The sequence below is a fragment of the Eupeodes corollae genome, chromosome 1 (genome assembly GCF_945859685.1).
Source record: "Eupeodes corollae chromosome 1, idEupCoro1.1, whole genome shotgun sequence".
In the NCBI taxonomy this organism is placed as follows: domain Eukaryota; kingdom Metazoa; phylum Arthropoda; class Insecta; order Diptera; family Syrphidae; genus Eupeodes; species Eupeodes corollae.
In genome coordinates, this window is record NC_079147.1 from 158587839 (window position 1) to 158613157 (window position 25319).

At 40.2% G+C, this 25319-nt stretch overlaps 1 protein-coding gene across 1 annotated transcript; it reads right to left on the reverse strand.

Moving 5' to 3' along the window:
- Positions 1-265: 265 nt before the first annotated feature.
- LOC129946248 (protein pygopus) lies at positions 266-21472 on the reverse strand. The gene is made up of 3 exons (XM_056056376.1): positions 20870-21472; positions 7235-9546; positions 266-2869 (listed from the first exon to the last, which is right to left on the reverse strand). The coding sequence occupies exons 2-3, from the start codon at positions 9103-9105 to the stop codon at positions 2749-2751; spliced, it is 1992 nt and encodes a 663-aa protein (XP_055912351.1). The 5' UTR covers positions 9106-9546; positions 20870-21472; the 3' UTR covers positions 266-2748.
- Positions 21473-25319: the final 3847 nt, after the last annotated feature.

The following is a 25319-nucleotide window of genomic DNA, read 5'->3' on the forward strand; positions in this document are numbered from 1 at the left end:
AAGTCAACTGGAAAGGACGGGATTTCCAACTATATCCTGAAAAGACTTGCCCAAGAGTTTACGATAATCTTGACTATGTATCATACAGGCCTATTCTGCTACTCATCGGGGGGAATTTTACTTGAATTTTCACTAATCATTATTCTGCTATTAATTCAAAGTGAACCTTTGTATGTCGGTAATACTGCGCGGTATTCTTCTATTCACGTGAAAGCATTCATTGTACATGTACACAATTGAGATCCGCATATAAAATGCAGCGGAATTTTTAATTTTTGGAAGCCAAATGTAAGTGAAAATTAATTTATTGCTAAATTTAGAATATTTGCTTTATAAATAAAAGAATATTAACATTTTTAGGGGAAGGAAGACACTTTTTAACTTTTCTCCGAAGCTCTCTGTTTGAGGATTCTCTTATTCCTCTGCTTACAATTGGAATAAAAAGTCCAATACTGCCCATTTCCAAAAATTACACAAATTATTCTGTTTAGGTGGATTGATTAAACTTAATTTTTGTATGAATCAAAACAATTTATCCAACATTCCCAAGATTTTTATATGAACAGCTGTTTATTTGAATGTCAAATTGGTTTGGCATAATGTAGTTTAACCGCTGGATAGCAGAATGCAAAGGCAGTGTGAAAGGGAATCGATTCAAATTGTGTTTCCTATTTTCTTTCTTTCAGAAATTTTTTCGTAGAAATCGACAGTTGCAAGTCAACGATTAAAGACGTAAAGGCTGGAGTCGCCCAAGGATCAAAACTTAGACCGTTCGTCTACAGCCTGATGTCATCTGACCAGCCAGTGCCAACGGATTGTCAGAACCTGTGGTTTGTGGAATGACTCACTCACATATTCGTCCTCCATGTTTCCTTCGAACGCCGTCACAGCCAACCAACCTCCATCAGGAAAACTGGGACTGAACAACCCGAGATAAACCTCGCCAAAGACACTCTTTTTTTAGCCATCGATTTCATGTTAAACACATGTTAAATTTTATAATTTACCAATGTATAAAGTAAGGCCCCATTTGTGCCAAAAAATGTTTGAATTAGGTTATTGTTAAATATTCTTAAAGACATTAATACAAGATAGAAGGACAGAGGAGAAAGAACACATGGTTCCCCATCTTTCTACAATCATTTATGCTAGATTTCGGTGATCGATGTAAGCCGATGCGTTATGAGTGAATAGGTCCTTGTCAATGGTTTTAAACCGTATTTTTTTTAAAGAAACAGGTTAACATTTTGATGAGATGTTTTATTTTTCGGTGGAAGATAAAACAATTAGGTTAAAGTTTTGACATTTCAAATAAAAAATATTTCCTTTCTCACAAACTCTAATGTTCTTCTCAAATTTTAAGAAAGTGTAAAGCGTTGCACTAGTTTTGAAATCTATCTCTGAAACGCTTGAGCGTATGGAAAAATGATTGCGACAAGCAATTTTTATGTTTGACACTTTTGGTAAGAAGCCATAACAGAAGCAGAAAATAGATTTAATGAAACTTTTTAAACAAAGGTTATACCTAACACCAAAATATAAACAAATTTCCAGCTTACTATCTCTTCTCATTCCGAGGTTGACCCCATTCTTAAGCCTTATTTTACTGGACTGGATTTTTTGCATACAACGAATTAGTACTGATTTCCTGTCACATAAAAGTCATCTCTTATTTATTTTTTGGGGTGAAATTGTTTAGAATGAGATCAAAGTCTACAAAAAAAAAGAAAAATATAAAAATAAGAAAATATTGAATACATTATTAGGAAATAGACGAATCGTTCCTGTTTGTTTTTGTTTTTTCGTGTGATTTCTTTTGTTTTATTATCAAGGGTTATATATATATACATAAACATATATATATATATATATATTTTGTTTCGTATTTAGTTTTATTTATAAATAACTTATTTAAAATCTATACTGATTTTAATATTTTCTTCTTTTTTTTTCTTTATGTTAACATTTAAAAAGAGTCCTGGTTGATTTATCTTTTTATTTTTTTTTATTTTATTATTTGCCCATTCTCGGATTCACACAACTTCTTAATTTTTTTTGTTTTGTTTTTATTAAAATGTAATTTATTATTTATACTAAGTTTTCTTTTTTTTTGTATATATGCATATTTTTATTTTTATATCTCGCCCAATGTTCATACACACATCAAAACTGCCACAAAAATGTACACGATTAATCTTTGAGTTGTATTTAATATTTATAGAGGGGTGGAGGGGGACATTTTTAGTGATGGTGTGGGAGCATTAAATTTTTGTATTTTTTTTTTTTGTTTGTTTTTTTTTCTATTTTTTGTATGAAGAAGTCTTAAGTAAAATTAATCACGGGTATAAATTGGTTTGTATATACACACAAATTTTATAATAATGTCCTATATATATATATAATGTAATTGGAGACTCTCAATCGGGTGAACCATTTACATACTGCTAAATATATGTATTTCTATATATTTATTAATTTTTTTACAATTATTCGTATTTTTTTATTTAAGATTTTGTTTTGTTTTTTTAATTCTTTTTTTTTGTATGTATAAACAAATGAATAAAACTCGGTTTACCATTTGACTCCAATTGAAGTTTTAGCTCTATCTGATTATCTCACAATGCAAATGTGTGTATTTTGTTTTGTTTTACGTTTTTATCGTGGTAACGGTGGTGTTGTTTGGGATTTTCTTGTTGTTTTCTGTTTTTTTTTTTCAATTTTTTGTTACTAGTTGAGAATGATATTATTTCAACATTTGAACTTGACCATTGGGATCGGTTTGGAAGACAGACATTTGTCACAGCACCATTCTGCGTAGATTTCCTTACTTAATAATTGGAATGCAGCTTCCGTCATGCCACTACATGTCCTGAAAATATTTAAAATAAATTATATTATTATTTGCTCAATAAAATAGTTAGTATTGGTCGTTTAACTTAGTTTTCTATAAAGGAATTTTTAATCAAATGCAAGTTATTTGAGGATGTTCAAATGATAGAGATTCAAAAGGACACTAGGGTCTACAGGTTGTTCTCAAAGTACACCTCCGTCTATCAACTCTTACTCTCAACTCCCTGCGGCGAAAATCAGGTGCCAAGTTCCTTAACTGAAGATTGATTTCTAACCCCAGTGGAAGAGGGGGGGGGGGAGTGTAGTTGGCGTCAGTTGCGGAATTCCCGAGGTGGAATCAACGGTGGTGTCTACTTAGGTAGAACTACTTTATGAACACCTTGTATAGCTTCTACGACATATTCGCAGCTCAGCCCTGTAGGGTCTCCGATTCCCTGTTTTTGGAATTGTACTTAGTATTTGGTCCGTCAGGTAAGGGGTTGTACCGCCGGGGTGACTTCCTCACACTTATAAATTTGGTAGTTGCGAGGCACCAACAAGCCTCGGATGCGGACGGATATACTGTTGACAACCCACGCAAACGAAATAAGGAAAACGAATTTCGGATCTGCATGTGGAATGTGAGGTCCCTTAATTCTCGTTGACGATTTTGGCTATTGTACCCGGAAAAAGATTGGTTTCCAGAATATGAGGACGCTTCTGGACGCAGGGAGTGAAGGTCCCCGCACGTTGCCACTACTGATCTACACTGCCCTGATCTACCCGGGCCATGCTCCCGGGAGCTTTTGAGAAGCTGAAGTTGGGTTACTACTTACTAAAACGTCAACCAGGAAACTTATTTCGTGGGAGCCCCTTGGGAAAAGGATTTTTAAAGCTATCTTTATAGTAGAGTACAAGCAGTCACTATAAAACAGTGTTACGCCCCAACGGAGCTCGAATCTAATGAACAGAAAGAATGCTTTTACAGTCAACTAGAATCCGCCTACAACACACCCCTCGGAGATATTATTTTGATTACGGGAGATCTCAATCCTTAGGTTGGCGAAAACAACGACGGGCTAAGGCATGTGATGGGTGTTCACAGAGTCGGCAGTTATAATGACAATGGAGAGGTTAATTTTTTTCTGTAACGCCAATGGCTTCGTGATTGATGGCACTATGTTTGAACACAAACTGTGTCCTAAAATGTGTTGACGGACAAGCAAGCGTCTTCCAAACAAATTGACCAATTTGCGAGCTTTAGAAGCAGTCTCTTGGATGTCCAAAAAAGAAGAGGCGCCGACATAGGACTTGCTCGTGACCACCACTTAATGACAGCTAACCAAAGATTGCGTACAGCTACAGTTCGAATATCAAACATAAGAACACTGTCCCCCGAATTCAACATCCCTTGACTAAAGGAACTCACGATCCACCAACAATTCAGGGACAACCTGTCTCACGAAATGAGAACAATCAGTGGCACACATAACGATATCGAACACCATTGGAATGTTAAGAAAAATGTTTTTATTTCAGATTCTGACAGAATAATGGGTCGGAAAAAAGGAAGTAACAACACCTGGCTTTCAGAAGAATCTGGGGCAAGGTTCAACGAACGCAAACAGTTAAACGCTCGAATAACTGCTGACCAAAGGGAAGAGAGAAATGTTTTAGAATCCTTGTATCATATAAAAAAGAGAGAGGTTAACCGCAGTGTGTGCCGTGACAAGCGTTTACAGAATAATCAAGGAGCTGACCGGTGCGCATCGTCTCCATCGAAGGCGGAACCGAACAAGATGTCATCTGCCGCAACGGCAAAGCAAAAGCGGCGTTTGGTATGTTATCGGAAATCGGGAGGAATAACTCTATCAGCTTAAGAACAAAGCTGCGACTGTTTCGCACAAATGTCGGATTTGGACCGTATATCAAATGAGGTCCTTCATACAAGGACCTATAGACTCTATAATGCGAAGGCGTAAGTGGCAATGGATAGGACATACGCCTCGGAATGGTTACAACTGGATTGCAGGCCAAGCAATGCAGTTGAACCCGCTCACACAAGAAGGAAGAAGAGCTAGACGACCGAGAAGCACATGGCGTAAGACAGTCGAGGCAGAATCAGCGTGACTAGGAAAAAGTTGGAAGGAGCACATCTCCGGAAACCGTACACGATGGCGCGTAGGCGTAGGTCTGAGGCTACGGATATCCCGATCCAAGCCACAACAAGGAAGTACTGTGAGAAGTTCCGATGATAGACGGCTGCAATCGGAAGAGACTGCCATGTCCTTTTCCGATTGAATCTCTAATAACCTCAGAATTTCCGTCTCTGAAGTGCTAGGTTTCACACGGCCACCACAGCGGAACCCCTGGTTTGATGACGAATGCATACAAGACGGTACTGCACAGAAGGATGAGAGCTGCTTGCGAGCTGTACGAGCAGAAGGGGAGAGAGGAACACCGAAAAAAAGAGAGCATGAGAAGCGCACGATCGAGGAGATAGAGGGATGTCACAACAGGAATGAAGTTCGTAAATTTTATCAAAAGGTAAAAAAAACCTCCCAAGGGTACCAGCCTCGAACCGAAGCCTGTAAAGACGATCAGGGGAACATCGTAGTAGAACGGCAGTCGATGTTGAGAATATGGAAAGACCAATTCTCCAAATTACATAACGGCGATGACGAATCGAATTCCGCTGTAAGGGAGATAGAACCACTCAACCTAGGCGAGTCGACAAAGTGAAGATAGCTTTATCTAAACTGAAGTCAACAAAGCTGTTGTAGCTGACTCAAAGCAGCAGTCAATGACTTGGTAGGGACCATGCACCAACTCATCTGCAAAATATGGTCGGAAAAAAGCATGCCCGATGAGTGGAATCTCAGCATAGTTTGCCCAATACATAAGAAAGGAGACCCTCTAAATTGCGCCAACTACAGAGGCATCAGTCTCCTTAACATTACACATAAGATCCTTTCTGCCGTTTTATGTGAACGTCTAAAGCCGTTGGTCAACAACCTGATAGGTCCTTATCAGTGTAGATCCAGGAACTTCAAATCGATACCCACCATCTCTTTATCGATTTTAAAGCCACGTATAACACCATTCATAGGGACGAGCTTTTACAGAGAAATATCTAGTTTTAGCATCCCTGTCAAACTTATCCGTTTGTGCAAAATCACGATGGAAAATGCACGCTAATCTATCAAGTTTGGAAAAGATCTGACCGATGCATTTAATGTCAGAAAAGTTTTAGATAAGGCGATGCTTTGTCATGCGACTTTTTCAACATCTCAACCGTCAACACTAGAGGCACAATCTTCCAAAGGTCTATCCAACTACTCGGATACGCAGATCATATTGACATAATTGAAAGATCAAAGCATGATGTCAGTGGAGCGTTTTTAAGCATTGCGACGGAAGCGAAGAAGATGGGTTAAGTGGTCAATGAGGGCAAGACCAAGTATATGCTGTCATCACTAAAGGACATTGACCAACGACGTCTTGGACAAAACGTCACCATCGACAGCTATAACTTTGAGGTAGTTAAGGACTTTGTTTACCTAGGCACCGCAATTAATGCAGACAACGGCACCAGCGCTGAAATCAAACGAAAAATTACTCTAGCAAATCGCTGCTTCTTTGGACTTAGAAGGCAATTGAGAAGTAAAGTCCTCTCTCGAGCTTCTAAAATCGCCATCTATAATACACTCATCATTCCGGTTCTTATTTATCGCGCTGAGTCCTGGACCCTGTCAAAGAAAGATGAGAGCGTCTTCGGATGCTTCGAAAGAAAATTTCTTGGGGTGATTTTTGGTCCCGTACGCATAGATGGAGACTGGAGGAGAAGATATAACAACAAACTGTAGCGGCTGTACAGCGACACTGATGTAGTTAACAGAATTAAAGTCCAACGCCTTAGATGGCTGGGTCATGTAGACCGAATGGACATCAACGCTCCAGAGGGAAGGTCCGGAAAGTCTTGGAATATAGTCCCGAGGGACGGCATAGTAAAGGCAGACCACGACTCAGGTGGTGAAGACCTCAACCAACTTGGCTTGCGAAACTGGAGACAGCTAGTTAGGGACCGAGGTGGCTGGAGACGCATGTTGGTTGAGGTCAAGGCCCGCCCGGGCTGTAGCGCCACCTTAAGTAAGTAAGTAAGATCTAATAAGGCTCAAGCAATATGCCTTGGGCCGGAAGTTACTATTGGTGTAAGGGTCTTTGATTATGATAATTGAGAGTGCCTTAAACCCTTAAACAGTTTACTTAAGTGATTTCTGAAATTTAGGATAGTGAACTTATATTCTCTTACTTTTGATATTGTGGTGTTTTATAATAATAATAATTTTATAATAAATGGTTAACATTTGATGTAAATAAATTTAGAAAAATAAAAATGTCTTACCTATGAAAGAAGAAATTACAACCAGATTCACAGAATAGAGCTTCATCGTTGTCGTTGACCTCCTTGTGACACACGCCACATGGGTAAATAGGTGGAGCGGTCGGATTTTGTGGATTGAAGACCATTGACGTCCCAGGCGGATACATTTTGCCCGCACTCACTGGCATCGGTTTTGGTCCGAACATTGAATTCGGAACCATTGAATTGGGTGGTGGACCATTGACTGGACTGCCTGGATGACCTCCTGGTCCTCCCATATGGCCCATATGCATTAAATGGTGATTAGGTCCTCCCGGACCCATATGTTGCGACATATGAGGTGGCATGTTCGGCATATTTGGGTTCATCATTCCGGGCGGTGGCCCTGGTGGTCCACCACCCCCGCCCGGTGGACCACCACTCATTCCCCCCGACTGGTGCATAGGAACATTTGGGTGATTCATTGGATTCATTCCACCGCCACCGCCTAAAGGACTAGCTCGATGCACGTGACTGCCCATTCCACCGACATTGACCACACCACCTCCACTACCAGGACCACCTGAATTCATGCTGTTCGCCTGAGTCATCAGAGGTGCGGACTGTTGCATACCTAAACTCGTTGGACATCCCGCCGCTGACATTTGATTCATTTGATGAGGTGGCATCGGCCCGCTCGCCGAGGAAGTGGGCATTGCACCATTGTGGACGTTCATTCGTGATGCTGGATGATTTTGTGGTGGACCTCCTCCTCCTGCTCCTCCTCCTCCTCCACCACCACCTCCTCCTCCTACTCCACCACTACTACCACCACCACCGCTGCCGCCACCACCACCTCCTCCGCCTCCTCCTCCGCCGCCGCCGCCTCCTCCTCCACCACCACTATTCATTCCTTGCATATGACTGTGATTCGCTGGACCATTACCTAGAGGACTATGCATGGGTGGACCCATTTGACCGTTGTTCATGTGAGGTGGTTGATTTGGACCATTGTGCCCGCCAGCCCCTAAGGGGCTGCCCATTGCGTTTCCCATAGGTGATCCCATGGGTATTGAGTTCATTGGACTGCCAATAGGTCCACCGCTCATGGGACTTCCTATCGACCGGGGGCCATTTGGCCCCATTGATGAGTTCATTCCCATGTGAGAATTATTTGGGCCGCCCATCGGCGACATGCCTCCCATAGGACCCATCGGTGATATGCTCGGGCCCATGCTGCTCATCGGACTCATTCCGCCCATGGATGCTCCTGGAGGCATTCCCCCACCGTCTCGCATTCCCATTGGACTGCCCATACCTCCACCACGATTTCCCATATGAGGTGGCATCGGACCGCCGCATTGCATTCCGGGACCACCGGGTCCCATCGGGCCTCCAGGTCCCATTGGACCACCAGGACCCATTGGACCGCCAGGACCCATTGGACCTCCAGGACCCATCGGACCTCCAGGACCCATTAGACCTCCCATTGGACTCCCCATTCCTAACGGACTCATGCCACGCATCGACGGTCCGCCCATATGATGATGCGGGTGATGTGGATGCATGTGGGGATTCATTGCTGCATTGAAGTGATTCATCGCCATGTGACTCATGGCCGAGGGACTATTCATGGGCGGGCTGTCGTCGAAGGGATTCGATGCTACAATTGTGTCACCAAAACCGCTCATCGGCGGTGGTGGCAACAGGTCCTGCGGTGTGGGCGGGGGTTGTGATAACATTGCGTTGGCTGCGTTCGCCGCATTTGCGTTCGATGTTTTCCGCCGTTTCTTCGGATTACTCGGTGCTGATATAATATTCAGCGATTCTGTAGGTGGCGGTGGCTTAAAATCGGGCGGGCAAATACCTGGCCCCGGCAGTCGATATGGAGCCATTCCGAGATTGTGTGTCATTATATTTTAAACTTAGTTCTTTTTATTTTAGTTCTTATCTATTTTCTATAATGGCTTTTTGTGTTTGTCACACGCGTTTAAAAGTTGAGAAACTCTTTTGTAGATCTTCTCACTCAATTTCCTTTTGTTTTTTTTTTTAGTTTTCTGTATAATTCACTTATTGCTTCTTTTGTTATTTTAATGTGGGCTATGCCAATATCATCTAAATTTAGCTAGGTTTTTGTTTGTTATGTTTTGTTGTTGTTATTTAAGTAAACTAAAGTAGTAAGACGTTGATAACTATTTTATATATGATTGTTTTGTTTTTTTTATTTTAAACTCTTTTCTTGACTTCTATTTATCAGTTCATTGTTTTAATGCAGCTCCGTTTATCTCTTGTGATTTGGTTTGCTGGCCAAAGAAATTTGGCCCGCACACAACCAGATCCTTGTCAGCTGCAGGCTAGAATTAGAAAACAAATAAAATTATTTAATACAAATTGGATTTGAAGGTATACTAATTAAAATAAATCTAAGTGGAGCAAAAAGTGTTTTAATACAAAGAGTCAATGGTAATCTCCTGGTGGAAAGAATTTGAAAAACAAAGAAGCATGGGACCAGCCAATAAAGAGGCTAAGAAAGCCATCCATTAGCTTAAGAACAACAAATCTACAGCCTCCGATGGCCAACTCGAGGAAATTCTTAAAAATGGAGGTGATGTCGTGGTAGGGTGCATGAACTAGCTGATTAACCAAGTGTGGGAACATGAAAGAGAGATCAAGATCAAGATTCTACTCAATGTACTATGTGAGGGTGTTAAACCTTTTGTGCAACACGTTGATCGGCACTAACCAGTCTGACTTCAGACCCTGCAAATCAACCATAGACCACATTAAGGCAAATCTTCTTAAGTGCTATGAAATTAAAGTCAAAACCTACAATCTTATCATCGACTTAAAAACTATATATTTTAACATAAGCCGATATCATTCTCAGTCCATAAACTGATAGGCTTCTTGATACAAAATGAAGCAGCAACTCTAAAAGCCTTTATGAATTTCAGGAAAACAAACTGGAATGTATTCTGTAGGGAAGAAGGACAGGGAATTTAAAACCCGGACACACTTCTAATTCAAGAACCCTCCGACATAAATATTGCGTCAGAAAAACTCAGAGTTGTTCTGAATCACGCTTTAGAAAAAAGCTGTCCCATCAATTATATGGGAGAAGGTAGGAAAAAACCACCCTGGTGGATCATTGAAATAGGCAACTTAAGAAAAGAAACTGGAAGACTTTTCAACATCGCCAAAAGAAATAGGAAAGAAGCTGATTGGGAACATTATAAAACCAATCAACGTATTATTAAGGTCGAAACACAACGAGCAAACGTAGCTGATGGATGGCCTTCAGCGACGAAATTGAAAGTATAAATGTATCAGCAAGACTCAGGAAAAGGATTCTAAGGATTCCGTCACTATAGGATCCCTCAAAAAACCTACAGGCACTGAATGGCAAGGAATACACCCTTGGATATTGAGGGAGCCTACAATAACGTGAAGAACGAAACAGTGAAGGAAGCCTTGGACGACTAGAAAGTCGAAAAGGCAATTACACAGTGGATAATGTGTATGCTCAGAAAGAGACAAATTAACTCTGAGCTTGCGGAAGAAAAGGTTAGAGTAACCACATCCAGGGGCACCCCTCAGGGTGGAGTTCTTTTACCGCTACTTTGGGTTCTTGTCATGAACGGCATACTCTCTAAACTGAAATCAAGTGGAGTAAGGATAATAGCCTACGGTGATGATCTTGCATTACTAGCGACTAGCAAGTTCCTACCCACTAGCAGTGAACAAACCAAATACGACCTCTCGTTGGTAAGCAAATGGACTAGGAACTGTGGGCTGACAGTCAATCCAGCTAAAATAGAACTAGTGCTATTTACTAACAAGCGCAAAATACCTGATTTTGAAATACTTTTACTCGTGCAATAGAATTTTCGGGAAAACTTGGGGACCAAACCCTAAAATTATCAGATGAATGTATTCGGCAATAATTAGACCAATACTAGCCTATGGTAATTTGGTATGGTGGAAAACTTTAGAAAAGAGCACGAACCTGAAAACTTTGACAAAAAATCAAAGACTTGCGTGCACTGGCATTACGGGAGCAATGAGATCCACTCCAACTGCGGGACTGGAAGTTATACTCAATCTAATTCCCCTAGACCTCCTTGTTCAAGAATCTGCGGCCAAAAGTGCCTTGAGACTTAGTCAAACTAAAGTCTGGATAAACAGTTCCATAGGACATGCCCAGATCCTTCATAAAGTTATGGGTCATAGTACTACAACAGACTATAAAATACACGAACTTGATGTTCATAAACCATTCCAGGCTGCCATCCCAAGCAGAGAGGAATGGATAGATAATATACCATACTCCAGTGAGTCGTCCATAGCTATCTATACTGATGGCTCTAAAATGGACACTGGTGTATGGGCAGGTTTCTATTCTGAATCTCTCAAGTCAACAGCCTCGCTTAGGCTTTCAAACTACAGTAGCGTCTTCCAAGTGGAGGTCCTGGCAGTGACAACAGCTGCTAAAATATTATAAATGATGGCGATACCACGAGCTGATGTTACCTTTTACATTGATAGCCAAGCGGCAATAAAAGCGATTACTGCAACTGAGGTGAAATCAAAGCTTGTTTCATGCTGCAGCGAAGAGCTTAAGGTTCTTACCGCACAGCACAACATTAGACTCTGCTGGGTCCCAGGCTACAGCGATATACTAGGCAACGAGAAAGCCGATGAATTAGCAAGATTAGGGTCAATGCTTGACGTAAGCCAAGCTCAGCTAGTAAGCACCCCTACCTGTTATTTAAAAAAGGAAATCTTAAAAAGTATAACTACCAAGGCCGATGAAAAGTGGAACCTTCTTGACACCTGTGGCACTACAAGAAAGATCTGGCCCTGTTTTAACAAACAAAGAACGGAAAGATTTATGCAGCTACACAAGGGATCACTTCGATCTCTTGCAAGAATAATCACCAGACATAATATGTTAGGTTATCATATGAAAAAGATGAGAATCAGTTCAAATGATCTATGCGGAGGATGCGTTGACGAAGAGGTGCATGAAGACACTCCGTACTTTCTGTGTCACTGTCCCGCACTCTCCCATCAAAGGAAGAAACTGCTTGGCAACTAATTCTTCGGGGATTTAGAAGAACTCTCTAGTACGCCAGGTACTAACATTCTGAACTTCGTCAAAGCCTCTACATGGCTTGACTAACTGAACACAGGTTAGGTGTAGGTTAGGTTAAAGTGGCTGCGGATTCAAAATCCACGCACTTAGGCCAAAAAAAGGCCCATTGTTATACCACATGAATCTAAAGAATTACTTCTTACTAGTCGAACTATTTTGAGCCTTTTATAAAGCGAAGAAGATATTTGATATCCTTTTTAGCTAGTTCACTTGGATTATCAAAAGAATAGTCTTCCAGATGTAGTAGTACCCGTGGCATGATGGTTAGTGCGATGAACTGTCATGCCAGAGGTCTTGGGTTCGATCCCTGCCTATGCCATCTAAAGTCTTTTCACGAGTACTGCCTCTTGCGAGGAATTGACAAATTCTCCAAGAGTGACTCTTGTCATGAAAAGTGCTTTCTCAAATTAGCCGTTCGGATTCGGCTTATAAACTGTAGGTCCCCTCTATTCCTTACAACATTACTCGCACCCAGGAATGGTTGAGAGTTGTAAGTCACTAATCCCTAGTTCATAACGGACTGTTGCGCCACCCAATTTATTTATTATAATCTCCCAGATGAAGTTTGCGTCTTAGTAAAAGAGCAGGACAAATGCAGAGAAGAAGATAGATTGTTTGCTCTTCTTCTTCGTCCATACAGCTCCTGAAAAAGTCATTGGAGGCTACACCAAGTCGTATTGCGTAAGGGCACTTATTAGGGAGCTAATATACGAGTAAGTCTGCTTTGAAATAACAAGTCTTTGAAGCGCTTTAGGTCCAGTGAAGGCCATATGAGTTTTGTGGCTGCGCATGTTGGTAAATTGTGCCACCTAGAGTTTGCTATCGCAGAAGCTGTTTCTTTTAGCATGAGTTTACATGTAGCTATCGGTATATCTATCTCCTCCCTCTCAGATGAAATAGGCATGACGGTTCCATTTCTAGCGAGTTCATTGGCTCTACAACTTCCTATGATGTCTCTGTGGCCCGGCACCCAACATAGGTGAATTTTAAATTGTTGCGCTATCTCCATAAGAGACGATCGACAATCAAGGGCCGTTTGAGATTTGGTTGAGACACCGTCAAGAGCTTTAATATAAGCCTGACTGTCAGAGAAGATGCGAATATCAGAAGTTGATATCACGTTTTCTCTTAGTCAGGAGAGAACCTTTTTGATCGCTAAAATTTCCGCTTGGAAGACGCTGCAATGATTAGGGAGGCGGAATGAGATGCTTAAATTAAGCTTTTCTGAGTACACACCACTACCAACTCTCTCAATTGTCTTGGATCCTTCTGTATAAATATGAATGCTTTTGTCATCCAGGAGTTTTTTGTCTTCCCATTCATCTGTGGATGGAATGGATACCCGGAAGTTTTTTTTTCAAATTGGGGTTTTGGAATAGTGTAGTCTATGTACTTTGGTATAGAACCAAAGAGGTTCAAAATGATGGAGTGTCCCACATTGTTGTTGGTCCATTGAGATGATTTGGTTGAGACACCGTCAAGAGATTTGATAGCAGCCTGACTGTCAGAGAAGATGCGGATATCAGGAGTTGATATCACGTTTTCTCTAAGCCAGAAGATGTGTAAATGTTGTTGAAAGCGCCCTCAATATCCAGGAAGGCCACCATAGTATATTCCTTTTGCTCTAGGGAGTATTCAATAGTTCTTACCAGAGTGTGCAAGGCTGTTTCTACCAATTTCTTTCCCTTCTCTTCTCTTTGCAGTAAGCATGCTGAGACATTGATATTCTCTTTTCAATGCTATTACGTACATGGATATCAATCAATCGTTCCAGAGTTTTGGAAATGAATGATGATAGGCTAATAGGTCTTAGATCTTTGGGGTTGACATGCGAGCATTTGCCCGCCTTGGAAATGAAAACTACCTTCACTTCTCTCCATCGCTGAGGTATATAGACCACATCTAGACAAGTTTTGAAGATCATCTCAATGATGGGCAAAGTTATATCAATGGTAAGTTGTAGCTCAGCTGGTATGATTTGATGTGGACCTGGTGATTTAAATTCCAGGATTCAGACAAGGACATGCGCTACAATGTGATTAATTCAACCTACTCCTGGATCAAATAAGTGCACAAGAGTAGTGTTTACCTGAAAATCACTAAATTTAACAGGTCTTGGGTAGGCGAAGAGAATTGTACGAGCTTCATTAAATTGTGGATGTAGTCCAAAGAGCTAAAACACGCCAAATAAATTAATAGACAACCACGTTCGAGTAAAGAAAATCTTTAAATCGCAGCCCTCATGTTGGAGGCGACGAGGGAAGGCCAAATCTCCGTTACTGACACATGAAAGAAAATTTGTACTGAAATTCGAAGTCGTGTGTTTGCTTTTTAAACGACGAAGCTCGATTTTTTCGTCAATAAGCAAAATATACCTTATTGTTCTGTTGATAACGATCGTCACGTTACTGTGAATTGGCAGCGTTATCGCCCATGACTTTCGATTATTTTTGGCTCAAATGGGAAATGGGACTTGGACAAGATGTGGTTTCAACAGAATGGTTCCACAAGCCATACAGCACACCGTATGATAGATTTATGAAGTAGTAAGTTTGATGAGCATGAAATGGGCAAGCCAATGGGCCGCCTTGACCGTACGATTTAACGCCTGTAGACTATTTTCTTTGAGGCTAAGTTAAGTCATTGATTTATGAGAACAATTCGAAGACGAGGTTGATATAGCCCCGAGTTAACACGGTTGAAATGTGTGACCAAAACCAAGGAAATTGGGTCCAACGAATCCACTAAAAAAACCCTTTAAATGTACAAATTTTTAAGGAAAGGAATGCAACTGGATATTTTTCCTGAGCATAAACTGTTAAAATAACGGTAAAAAAGCGTGAGACCAGACACTTTACGACGATGTTCGAGGGACGTAAAAGATTCTATGATGGTGTTATCAACAATTCATTTAAATGCTCTACGTTCAATGCTGTCCAAGAGGCTTAAGTAGGTTGCAAGTGTACCAGTCCAGATATGACGTAGCTTTGGACGTATATAAGTTTTGTAGATAACAGCCAGATCAAAAAAACTTGTTGCATGACCTTGGAAACCCAAACATCTTGCGGCATTTTTGGCGACATCGCGGCTGTGATCGTTCCACAAAAGGTGGTTGGTGATACACATACCGTGAATATCGAGATGTTCAGTTTCCTCGATGCAAGTGCCATTTATGGATAATGGCAGGGGGGGTATATTTCGCTTTAACGATACAAGACAGCATTGCGTTTTCGAAGCATTAAATTCTACGCGATTTCTTATTCCCCATTGTACAATGCTGTTAGGTCGGAATTTAATGAGCTTATCATATTTTGTCGTTGCAGTTCCACATCCGAAGAAAAGGAGATGTGGATCTGAAAACGAATATGAACAGCTAAGAGTACTATCGTCAGCGAAACAATGTATTGGATTAGAAGTTGCAGACAGGAAATCATCTTACTTTCTCCAAAGCGATGTAAAGATTTGCTCCACTGTTTGGTGGGATGAACCATGAGATCACTAGTGGACCTATTGCTACGAAAGCCGTATTGTCGGTCATTCAGCAGCTTTCGATCTTCGAGATATTTCTTGAGCTGATAATTAATCAGCGTTTCCATGACCTTGGAAAGAAGGGACGTTAGTGCAACCGGTCGGTAATTAGACGGTGAGGAAGATTCGCCTTTTTTTTAAATAGGCTGGACAAATGCGGTTTTCCATCCGCTTGGAACGAGACTTGAGGAGTAGGACAGATGAAAAATCTTACGCAGTGGTTTTGCCAGCGTTGAAGAACGATTCTTCAGAACAATAGCGGGGATACTATCCGGACCAGCCGATTTATGTATATTAAGATCTTTTAAGACTCTCGCTACAGTACGAGTGCGAAAAAAGATTTCCCCATAGAACCACTATCTCGCTCAAGTACAGGCGTTGTTAATGACAAACGGGGTGTCTTTAACAACGAGCATAGGAACCGAGGAAGAGGAAGAATTCCTCATGTTTTTTACAAATGACCAAACATTTGTACTGCCTTTGGGACATTGCAGTATTTGTTACCGTAATTTTTGGTCATGTAAAAATTTGGTTCGTCGAATATGGGTGTTGCAGGCCTTCCTGGCTTGCTTGAACTTACTCCGGTTTTCCTCAGTTGGATTGGCTTTAAAACAACGGAGACTTATGTTCTTGACCTTAATAACCTCTTTACAGCTCGCATCCGACCATGCGTTTTCCTTAGGTCTGATGCTTTTAACCCTATTTGGGATAAAAGTTCTCATTCCCAGGAGCATCAAAAGTGATCATATCAGCGCTGGCGTCAACGTCACTATCCAGGAAGCATAGTGACCAGTTAAAGATCCTGAAGTTATTATTGAGACCGTCCCAGTTGGCTTTCTCGTATTGCCAAACGGTTCTCTTAGGAGCTCTCTCTTTAACTGGAGAGTTTTTACACGAGAAATTTGCTGATATGGCACAATGGTCAGATGTGCCTAGAGGAGATAGAACACTAATAGTGAACTTACCAGGGTTAGAGGTAAGAAACAAGTCAAGAGTGTTTTCTGCTCGACTTACCACGCCCGATATTTGAGTGGGCTCGTTGACCAGCTTAGTTAGATGGTTCAACTCAGCGAAGATCACACACTCCTTCGGATTTTGGCTGGCCCGAATTTTAAAGCCATGAAGAATTTTGTACATTGAAATCGCCCGTAACAACGATTTCAGTGCGAGGATAGGACGAAACAATTCTTTGGATGGAAACAAACAAAGCATCAAATTCACGAGAAATCCATACTCTGTCTAGATTATGGCTTCGATAAAGGAAACAATAGTTTGTGATTTTCTTATTTACGGAAAATTTAATCCACAAATAATTAAAAAAGAAATTGTTGCAAAGACCATACTCTGGTAAGAGCTGATAAGCAACATCATTCCTAATGTAGATGGCGAGGCCATCGACTTGGCCGAGCCAATTTATTGATCGTGTTATGGCTCTTTGGACTACATCCACAACTTAATGAAGCTTGTGCCTGTTAAATTTAGTGACTTTCTGGTTAACACTACTCTTGTGTACTTATTTGATCCAGGAGTAGCTTGAATTAATCACATTGTAGCGCATGTCCTTGTCTGAATCCTGGAATTTAAATCACCAGGTCCACATCAAATCATACCAGCGGAGCTACAACTTACCATTGATATAACTTTGCCCATCATTGAGATGATCTTCAAAACTTGTCTAGATCTGGACTATATACCTCAGCGATGGAGAGAAGTAAAGGTAGTTTTCATTCCCAAGGCGGGCAAATGCTATGTCAACCCCAAAGATCTAAGAGCTATTAGCCTATCATTATTCATTCTCAAAACTCTGGAACGATTGATTGATATGCATGTACGTAATAGCATTGATAAGACTATCGATTAGGTGTTCTGTCCCCTTTCCTGTGGAACATCTATACAAAAGTATATAGGCAACACTATTCCAAAACCCCAATTTGGAAAAAACTTCCAGGTATCCATTCCATCCAGAGATGAATGGGAAGACAAAAAACTCCAAAAGATGGATCCAAGAAAAATGAGGGAGTTTGTAGTGGTGTGTATTCAGAAAAACTTAACCTAAGCATCTCATTCCGCCTCCCTAATCATTGTAGCGTCTTCCAAGCGGAAATTTTAGCGATCAAAGAGGTTCTCTTCTGGCTAAGAGAAAACGTGATATCAACTTCTGATATCCGCATCTTCTCTGACAGTCAGGCTGCTATTAAATCTCTTGACGGTGTCTCAATCAAATCTCAAACGGCTCTCGATTATCGATCGTCTCTTTTGGAGATGGTACCGGGCCACAGAGACATCACGGGAAATTGTAGAGCCGATGAACTCGCTAAAAATGGAACCGTCATACCTATTTTACCTGAAAGGGAGAAGATAGGTATACCGATAGGTACATGTAATCTTCTGCTAAAAGAAACAGCTTTTGCGATAACAAACTCTAGGTGGCGCTCTAAAGACTTGTTATCTTAAAGCAGACGCAATACGACTTGGTGTAGCCTCAAATCACTTATGCAGGAGCTGTATGGACGAGAAAGAAGAGGAAACAATCTCTAATCTTCTCTGCACTTGCCCTGCTCTTTTACTAAGACGCAAACTTCATATGGGAAAGTACTCTTTTGACAATCCCAGTAAACTAGCTAAAAGGACATCAAATATATTCTTCGCTTAAAAGCTCAAAATGGTTCGACTAGTAAGAAGTAATTCTCTAGATTCATGTGGTATCACAATGGGCCTTTTCTTTTGGCCTAAGTGTGTGGATTCTAAATCCGCAGCCACGTTAACCTAACCGATTATCGAACTTATAGGCAATCTATTTAGAGACATGAAGCACCTTTATAGTTTTAAATCTAGAAAGGGTAATTGTGTGTGGCCCGACAGGTGGTGATGTAATTCCACCTGATATTAGTTTTTTTTTTATAGTCTCGTCATAGAAAAAGCTGGAGCGGATGGCTTGAATGCCGAGCTCTTTAAAGCAGCTGGAGATAAGTTATTTAGGAGCATGCACCAACTTATCTGTAAGATATGGTCGGCAGAAAGCATGATTGATGAATGGAACCTCAGTATTGTTTGCCCGATCCTGAAAAAAAGAAAACCTTTTAACTGCACCAGCTATAGAGGAATCAGTCTACTTTACATCGCCTATTAAATCTTCTCTGCCGTAATATGTGAACGTCTAAAGCCCATCGTCAACAACCTGATAGGTCCTTATCAGTGTGGTTTTAGACGAGGAAAGTCCACACTCGATCAAATATTCACATTATGGCAGATCCTGGGAAAAACCAAAGAACATCAAATCGACAGATACTATCTTTTCAACGACTTCAAGGCCGCATATGACAGTATCTACTTGGTCAAAACGTTCTGCTGTACGGTGCAGAAGCATGTACTATGACAAAAGCGGATGAAAGCACCTTGGGTCGTTTCGAGAGAAAAGTACTTCGTGTGATCTACGGTCCCGTATGCATCGAAGGGGAGTAGAGGAGAAAATAGAATGACGGGCTGTACAGCGACGTAGACTTAGCCAGAAGGGTAAAAGTCCAACGACTAAGATGGCTGGGTCACGTAGAGCGCATGGAAACCAATGATCCGGCCCGGAAAGTCTTCGAATACACTCCCACAGGTTAGCGCAGTAGAGGAAGACCGCGGATCAGGTGGCGAACACAAGTGAAAAATGACCTCACCCAATGTGGAGCGCGAAACTGGAGACATCTAGCTAGGGACCGAGCTAAGTGGAGAAGTTTGTTGTGTGAGGCCCTAGTTCACCGAAGACTGTAGCGCCATCTTAAGTAAGTAAGTAAGAAAGATCTGGAAAGCTTAGAAATCTTCTATACAGATCGCATGTAAGCTCGATATTCGGTGTCCAAACCGGGAACTATCTAATAGAAAAACACTCCATACGGATAGGCGTATTCTCAAATAACTTTTGCAGAAGGAAGAGGAGTAAACATGTCTTCACCTCCTCTGTACATGCTCTATCTCAAAAACGCAGGGTTTACCTATAACGACCAAAGTGATCTCAATCACATTAGCAAAATCAGTCTTTCACGATTCAAACTGGTTTCATTGAGCTTAGAAGAACGCCTTAAGATTCGTGTGGTATTATGATGTGCCATTAAACTGGACCAAAATGTATCCTACTAAATCACGGACAGCCACTTTAACCTTACCTAACCCAACCATCTCAACAAAACTCAGTTCTCTTTCTAAACACTTGATGACGGATGATTCTGGATGCTTTGAGTTCAATACGAAAGGCAATACCTTTCAGAGGCCAATAAAACCTCTGATTTGGGAATTGAAATAACTCACTAGTTTGTTCATCAGCAGCGTTGTTAACGTGTAGTGCAAGCAGAAGAAAAAGCCGCAGTATCATACGGAAGCAGACAGAAAATCCACCCAGAGGGAGGACAATCCTTCCCCAAAATTCTAGCTCTAGGTTACAACAATGTGTCAACTTGTGATTAAATCTACCTGCTCGCCCAAAAACAACACACACAAATCCGTCTCAGGCCTCAATAAGATGCTTCCTTGCCGGCCTGGCCGAAGGAACGCTGCACAGCTTTCTTATTCATAATCTACCTGCCTCTGCACTTGGTTTTGTTGGTTGTTGGGGATCACATGTCGAACTCCAATTCCACAATCGAATCGGTCACCACTTACAACTTACAATTTTTCCCAACTTTCCGCCTGGTACGGTTTCGGGTACGGGTATGGGTACGGGTACGGGTACAAGTACCTAACATTTTAGGGGGCACATTACCATTCGACGGAATCCTCACCACCACTTTGGTGGAATGGAAATTGAAATGGAAATAAAAAGACAACAATAAAAATAAAATTCGAAAGAAAAAGGAATTCACAAATATCACAAACCACAGAAGGACGCGAGATGGCGCAACATCGCTCGTGGCTGTCAGAGTAAGACGCACGCATTAAAAAATAACAAAAAAGAAAAAAAAAAGGAATCAAGCAGCAGGGAATTCCGATTTTTATTTTTTATATCACTTTACCTTAACATTATTGGTGGTGATGATGGTGCGATGGTGGCGGAGGGGGTGTTTTTCCAAATCGCTACTCAAGACTCAAACTCGGAATCGGTATCGGAAATATCCGTTTTTTTAGGGACAAACAATTGCACAAAAGATTGCGTGCATTTTTCGTTGATTAGTTTTGGTTTTGGTTTTGTTGGGGGGAAATAATTCTCTTCTTCACTTCACTTTATATTTAATTTTTGTATTTTCTTTTGTCGTTTGGGATGTTCTTTCCTTTTCTTTTTACTTCTTTTCATGTGTATTTTTATTGACCATTTGTCAAATGGAATATATCTGTTTCGTTGCGGTTGCCGTTGTCGTGCTCCTCGTAGTCGTCGCGATTTAATTGTCACACTGCTTGTAATAAAAACACTTGGATTTTTCAATTGATTTAAATGGCATTCGCGAGGTATTAGACGAATGAGAATTTATTTAGATTGATAGTTGGGGGTTTAAGTTGAGATTTGAGGTAAATTGGCAATTATTTAGCGATTAATTTAGTCAATAAAGTTTTATATTCACTTTTAAGTAGTTCTTGTACACAACACACGCCATTCATATTTATAGTAAGCACGATGAACACGAATTATTGCGATGGCGCTAGTTGGTGGTAGAGAGAAAAATTGTATGTTGCTCTTTTTAACAGAGATGGCATGAGGTGTTGTGTTTCATTGATATTGTTGTATACTGTTGGAGTTACACGGTGCGACAATTGAAACTATCTTCAACAACTTTTACACTCGAAAGAATTTTAAACATTTTTCTATATTTTGTTTCATTTGGGATTTATAAAAAGATGTTAAATACACTTTCAGTTAATTGTTTAGTTTATATGTATCTGCAATTGATTCTGAAATCACAAAATGGGTTACTACGTACAAAACTGCTACGTGTCAGATGGATATTTGACGTTTGCTAGAGCTTTAAATCTTAATATTGGAACAATTGATAACTCTTGTGTTTCTCTAAGGCATATTCGTAGCGTATGTTAAGTAGTTTGTTGGTCCGGTACTACACGAAGCATGTACTATACGAAGACTTAAGCAGCCCTTGCTGCGCGACTTAATTAGCGTTTGAAAACGCCATTTTGATACCATAAACTCGTTGGACCTATGTATTGAAAAATAGAAAGATAATATTATGATGGATTTAAATTGACAAAATTAGAGATACTAGAGCCGTTTCGACGCATATAGAAAGGAAATCACGTCTTTGATTTACATCTCGGAAAGTTCATTAAGATAAAGTGAAACAGTTTCTCCTTCTAGTTGGCCTTTGCAGCTACAGTAGCAAGTTTTTTAAGGGATACCAACCTTCGCTGCATGCTCTTCTGTCGGTCAATGTCCGGTGCATATTGCAGTGATCTTAGCTGTATCATACACGGGTCTGCATAGTTCCATAGAACGGTTTTTGTTATAGATAGGCCATATCTTCGTAGATATGGTACAGCCCGTTAGACTATACCACCTGCGGTAGCTTTCTGTCAGAAAAATTGAGGACATTTTGCTATTCATAGCTCCAAGAGATGTATTTTTTTCCGATTCTAAATCCGCGCGTTCATTTTCGTCAATGCCACTATGAGCTGGAACCTAAAAAAGAGTGACAAGAAGGTCAGTGTAAAAGCTATATAATTCATTTCGAAATTGTTGGACCAATATAGAGCATCTTGTGGCCGAATTGATAGCCATAAGAACCCCTTGACTGTCAATGGCTGTGTTTCTCTTTTGATTTAAGTTTGATTTGAGTATTTCGCATGCTTCTCTGATTGCTAGTAATTCAGCTTGAAATAAAGACTTAGAGACATATAAAGAATCAGAGAAGTTTCCCGACTTAACTCTACACTCCATCTTTGACCCGTCAGTAAATATAGTGGTATCAAAGTCTTTCGTTAATATGTCATCCTCCCAATCCTTTCTGGCAAGAAAAATGATTTTAAAATCTTTAGTGAAGTTAAAGGCATGGGAATGAGTTCGGCATTGTTGCCATGCCCATAGGGTCTGAAAAACCCATCAGTTTGATTCTTAAAGCCAATCGATCTAAGACAAAATATTACGTACAACTTCTGTGTACGTATACAAAATCATCGTCGAGTGTAGGCCCCTATTTTTTGCCAAAAGTTTTTCTACAGGCATAAAAGGCAATGCAGGTCTTTTCCTAACCCGTTCTTCAATGTTAACATTCCAGTTTAGTTTGGGATCTAGAATGACTCTTAGATACTTCGCGCTGAAGGATAGACAGAATTTGACAGTTCAGTGCGCGTAGGGTGAAGGCAGGTATTTTAGATTTGGTCGTAAAGAGCTTCAGTTCAATTTTGCTCTGGTTAACACCTAGTCCACTGCTCGTGATGGCTTAACCCATTTTTGACACCTCTGCATCAACACTCGCAAAGGCCTTATTGACATCACACTGAGTTATTCCGATTATGTCAATGTCATGAGCATATGCCAGTTATTTGACAGACTTTTGGAAGATCACTGCACTATTCTGTACGATGTTAAAGAAATCGTATTTATAGCGCATCACTTTGTCTAAAACCTTTTTGGCATCAAAAGGATCGGTTAAGTTGTTACCAAACACTTTACTTTTATATAAAATTTCCACCGTCATCTTGAGACTACGGCCAACGCAATACAAAAAACCGCTCCATTATAATACTACACGTATATTTATTTATAAATTGTTAATATAGCGCCATCTGTTGCATTTAAAGATTAACACATAATGAGACAGGCATACGCCGTAACAGGTCTACGACAAGAGATAATCTGCTCAACAAATTTGCACGACTTGCTAACGTTCTTAAGGAGTAGTCTTTGTGAGTAAAAGTTAAGTTACAACTGTCAAAAAGACCAACTCCGACAAAATTACTGCCGGATTGAAAATCACATAAAAAACCACTCGTTACAAGAAACAAACGTATTTCTTACAGTAACATATTTTTAGGGACACTATAAGTTGAATTTTTATTAAATTTTGGCTTTAACCTTAAAGTCTTCTGTCAAGAAATATAGGGGTACCCATTTGCTTTTAGACATGTGGGAGAGGCTTAAAACGAGTGTTAGAAAAATGTTTGGAAATGACTTCTCTAGTGTAATTTTTGCTCACCCTTGAACGCGTCTGTCTAATAGTCCAGTCAATGAACGAAAAAAATTGCCTTCGCCTAAAAAAAAATCCAACAGTTTTGAAACTTGGTGATGAACCAAAAAAAGTCCCCAAGATTCCGACCTGAGCTCTAGCGGCAGTTAAGAGAAACATGGAGATTGTTTCAATTTATCACTTTTATCTCGAAAACTATTTGTGGTATCAGAAAATTTTGTTCCACAAAATTAAAGCTCATTAAATTTGATAAAAAAAGCTCTTATATTTTTTTTCGTATCGGTTTATAAGTTTATAAAATAACTCTAGCGGCCGTGAAGAGAAACATATGTTTTTTTTCGGTTTTTTGGGTTTACCTTGAAAACTATTTGTCATATCAAAAAATAATCTTGTACAAAATTAAAGCTTATTAAACTTCCCAAAGAAATATGATAATAATTTGTTTGTACTTGTTTAGTTTGTAAAATATCTCTATAGGTGTGTAAGGAAAACATATGATGAGTTTTTCAAACACGTTGATGACGATTGTGTACGTTTCTGGAAACTCTTATACTAAAGAAAACGAACATTGAAAATAGCCAAAGGAAGTGCATCGCAATAGGACATAGCATTATATCAGTTATGCGTCCAATTCTAAGCAGCCTTGCCTTATTTATATACAGAGAGCTTGGTTCTAAGAAGTTGGTAAACCTTATATCAAGCTTAGGGTTTTGTTCTTCATACTATGAAGCACAGTTGTTGGAGATATTGCCACACGCGACCAGATTCCAGCGGTTTATTTAACCAATTAGTAAAGAAATCGTCGCCGCAGCTTCATCTGAGTCCCGTCTATCAAAATGCGTACTCTGATTGGGTGGATTTCACCTGTTAATGTCCTATATTGTTTGAATAGGTTTTCTGAGGAGTGGGAGTGGGCTGCAAGAGTTAATGAGTACTATATACGCCCCGGTTTCTGTTGAAAAGATGCTTCAAGGAAAAGCTTTTGCTAGAATAGTTCGTGTTTTAATACTAAAACAGACATTTTAAGCTAATGCAATAATGGAACATGTCGACATAAGGAAATCTAAAATCTCATGAACAATTTTCTTAATGAATCTCCTTCGTTATGTGCCCTGAAACAAAACCCTCATTTGATCCAATAGTGAGAAACTACAAACAAATTTTAACAAACTCAAATCTAATGTACCAACAGCAGCTTTATAGATCAGTTGTTTAATATGATCCTTCTCGTACGCCAAATCTTGTCACCTATATTTGCAGGACATGATAAAACTGCCTTCTGTGATGACCCGAGATAAATTTAACACTTTGTTCAGGAGCGTATCTTTACTAT

Excerpts from the sequence above, each read along its gene's own strand:
- LOC129946248 (XM_056056376.1), bottom strand. The coding sequence starts at position 9,105 with ATGACACACAATCTCGGAATGGCTCCATATCGACTGCCGGGGCCAGGT. Across the intron at positions 2,870-7,234 it reads TGTAATTTCTTCTTTCATAG|GACATGTAGTGGCATGACGG; the intron begins GTAAGACATTTT and ends AAATATTTTCAG.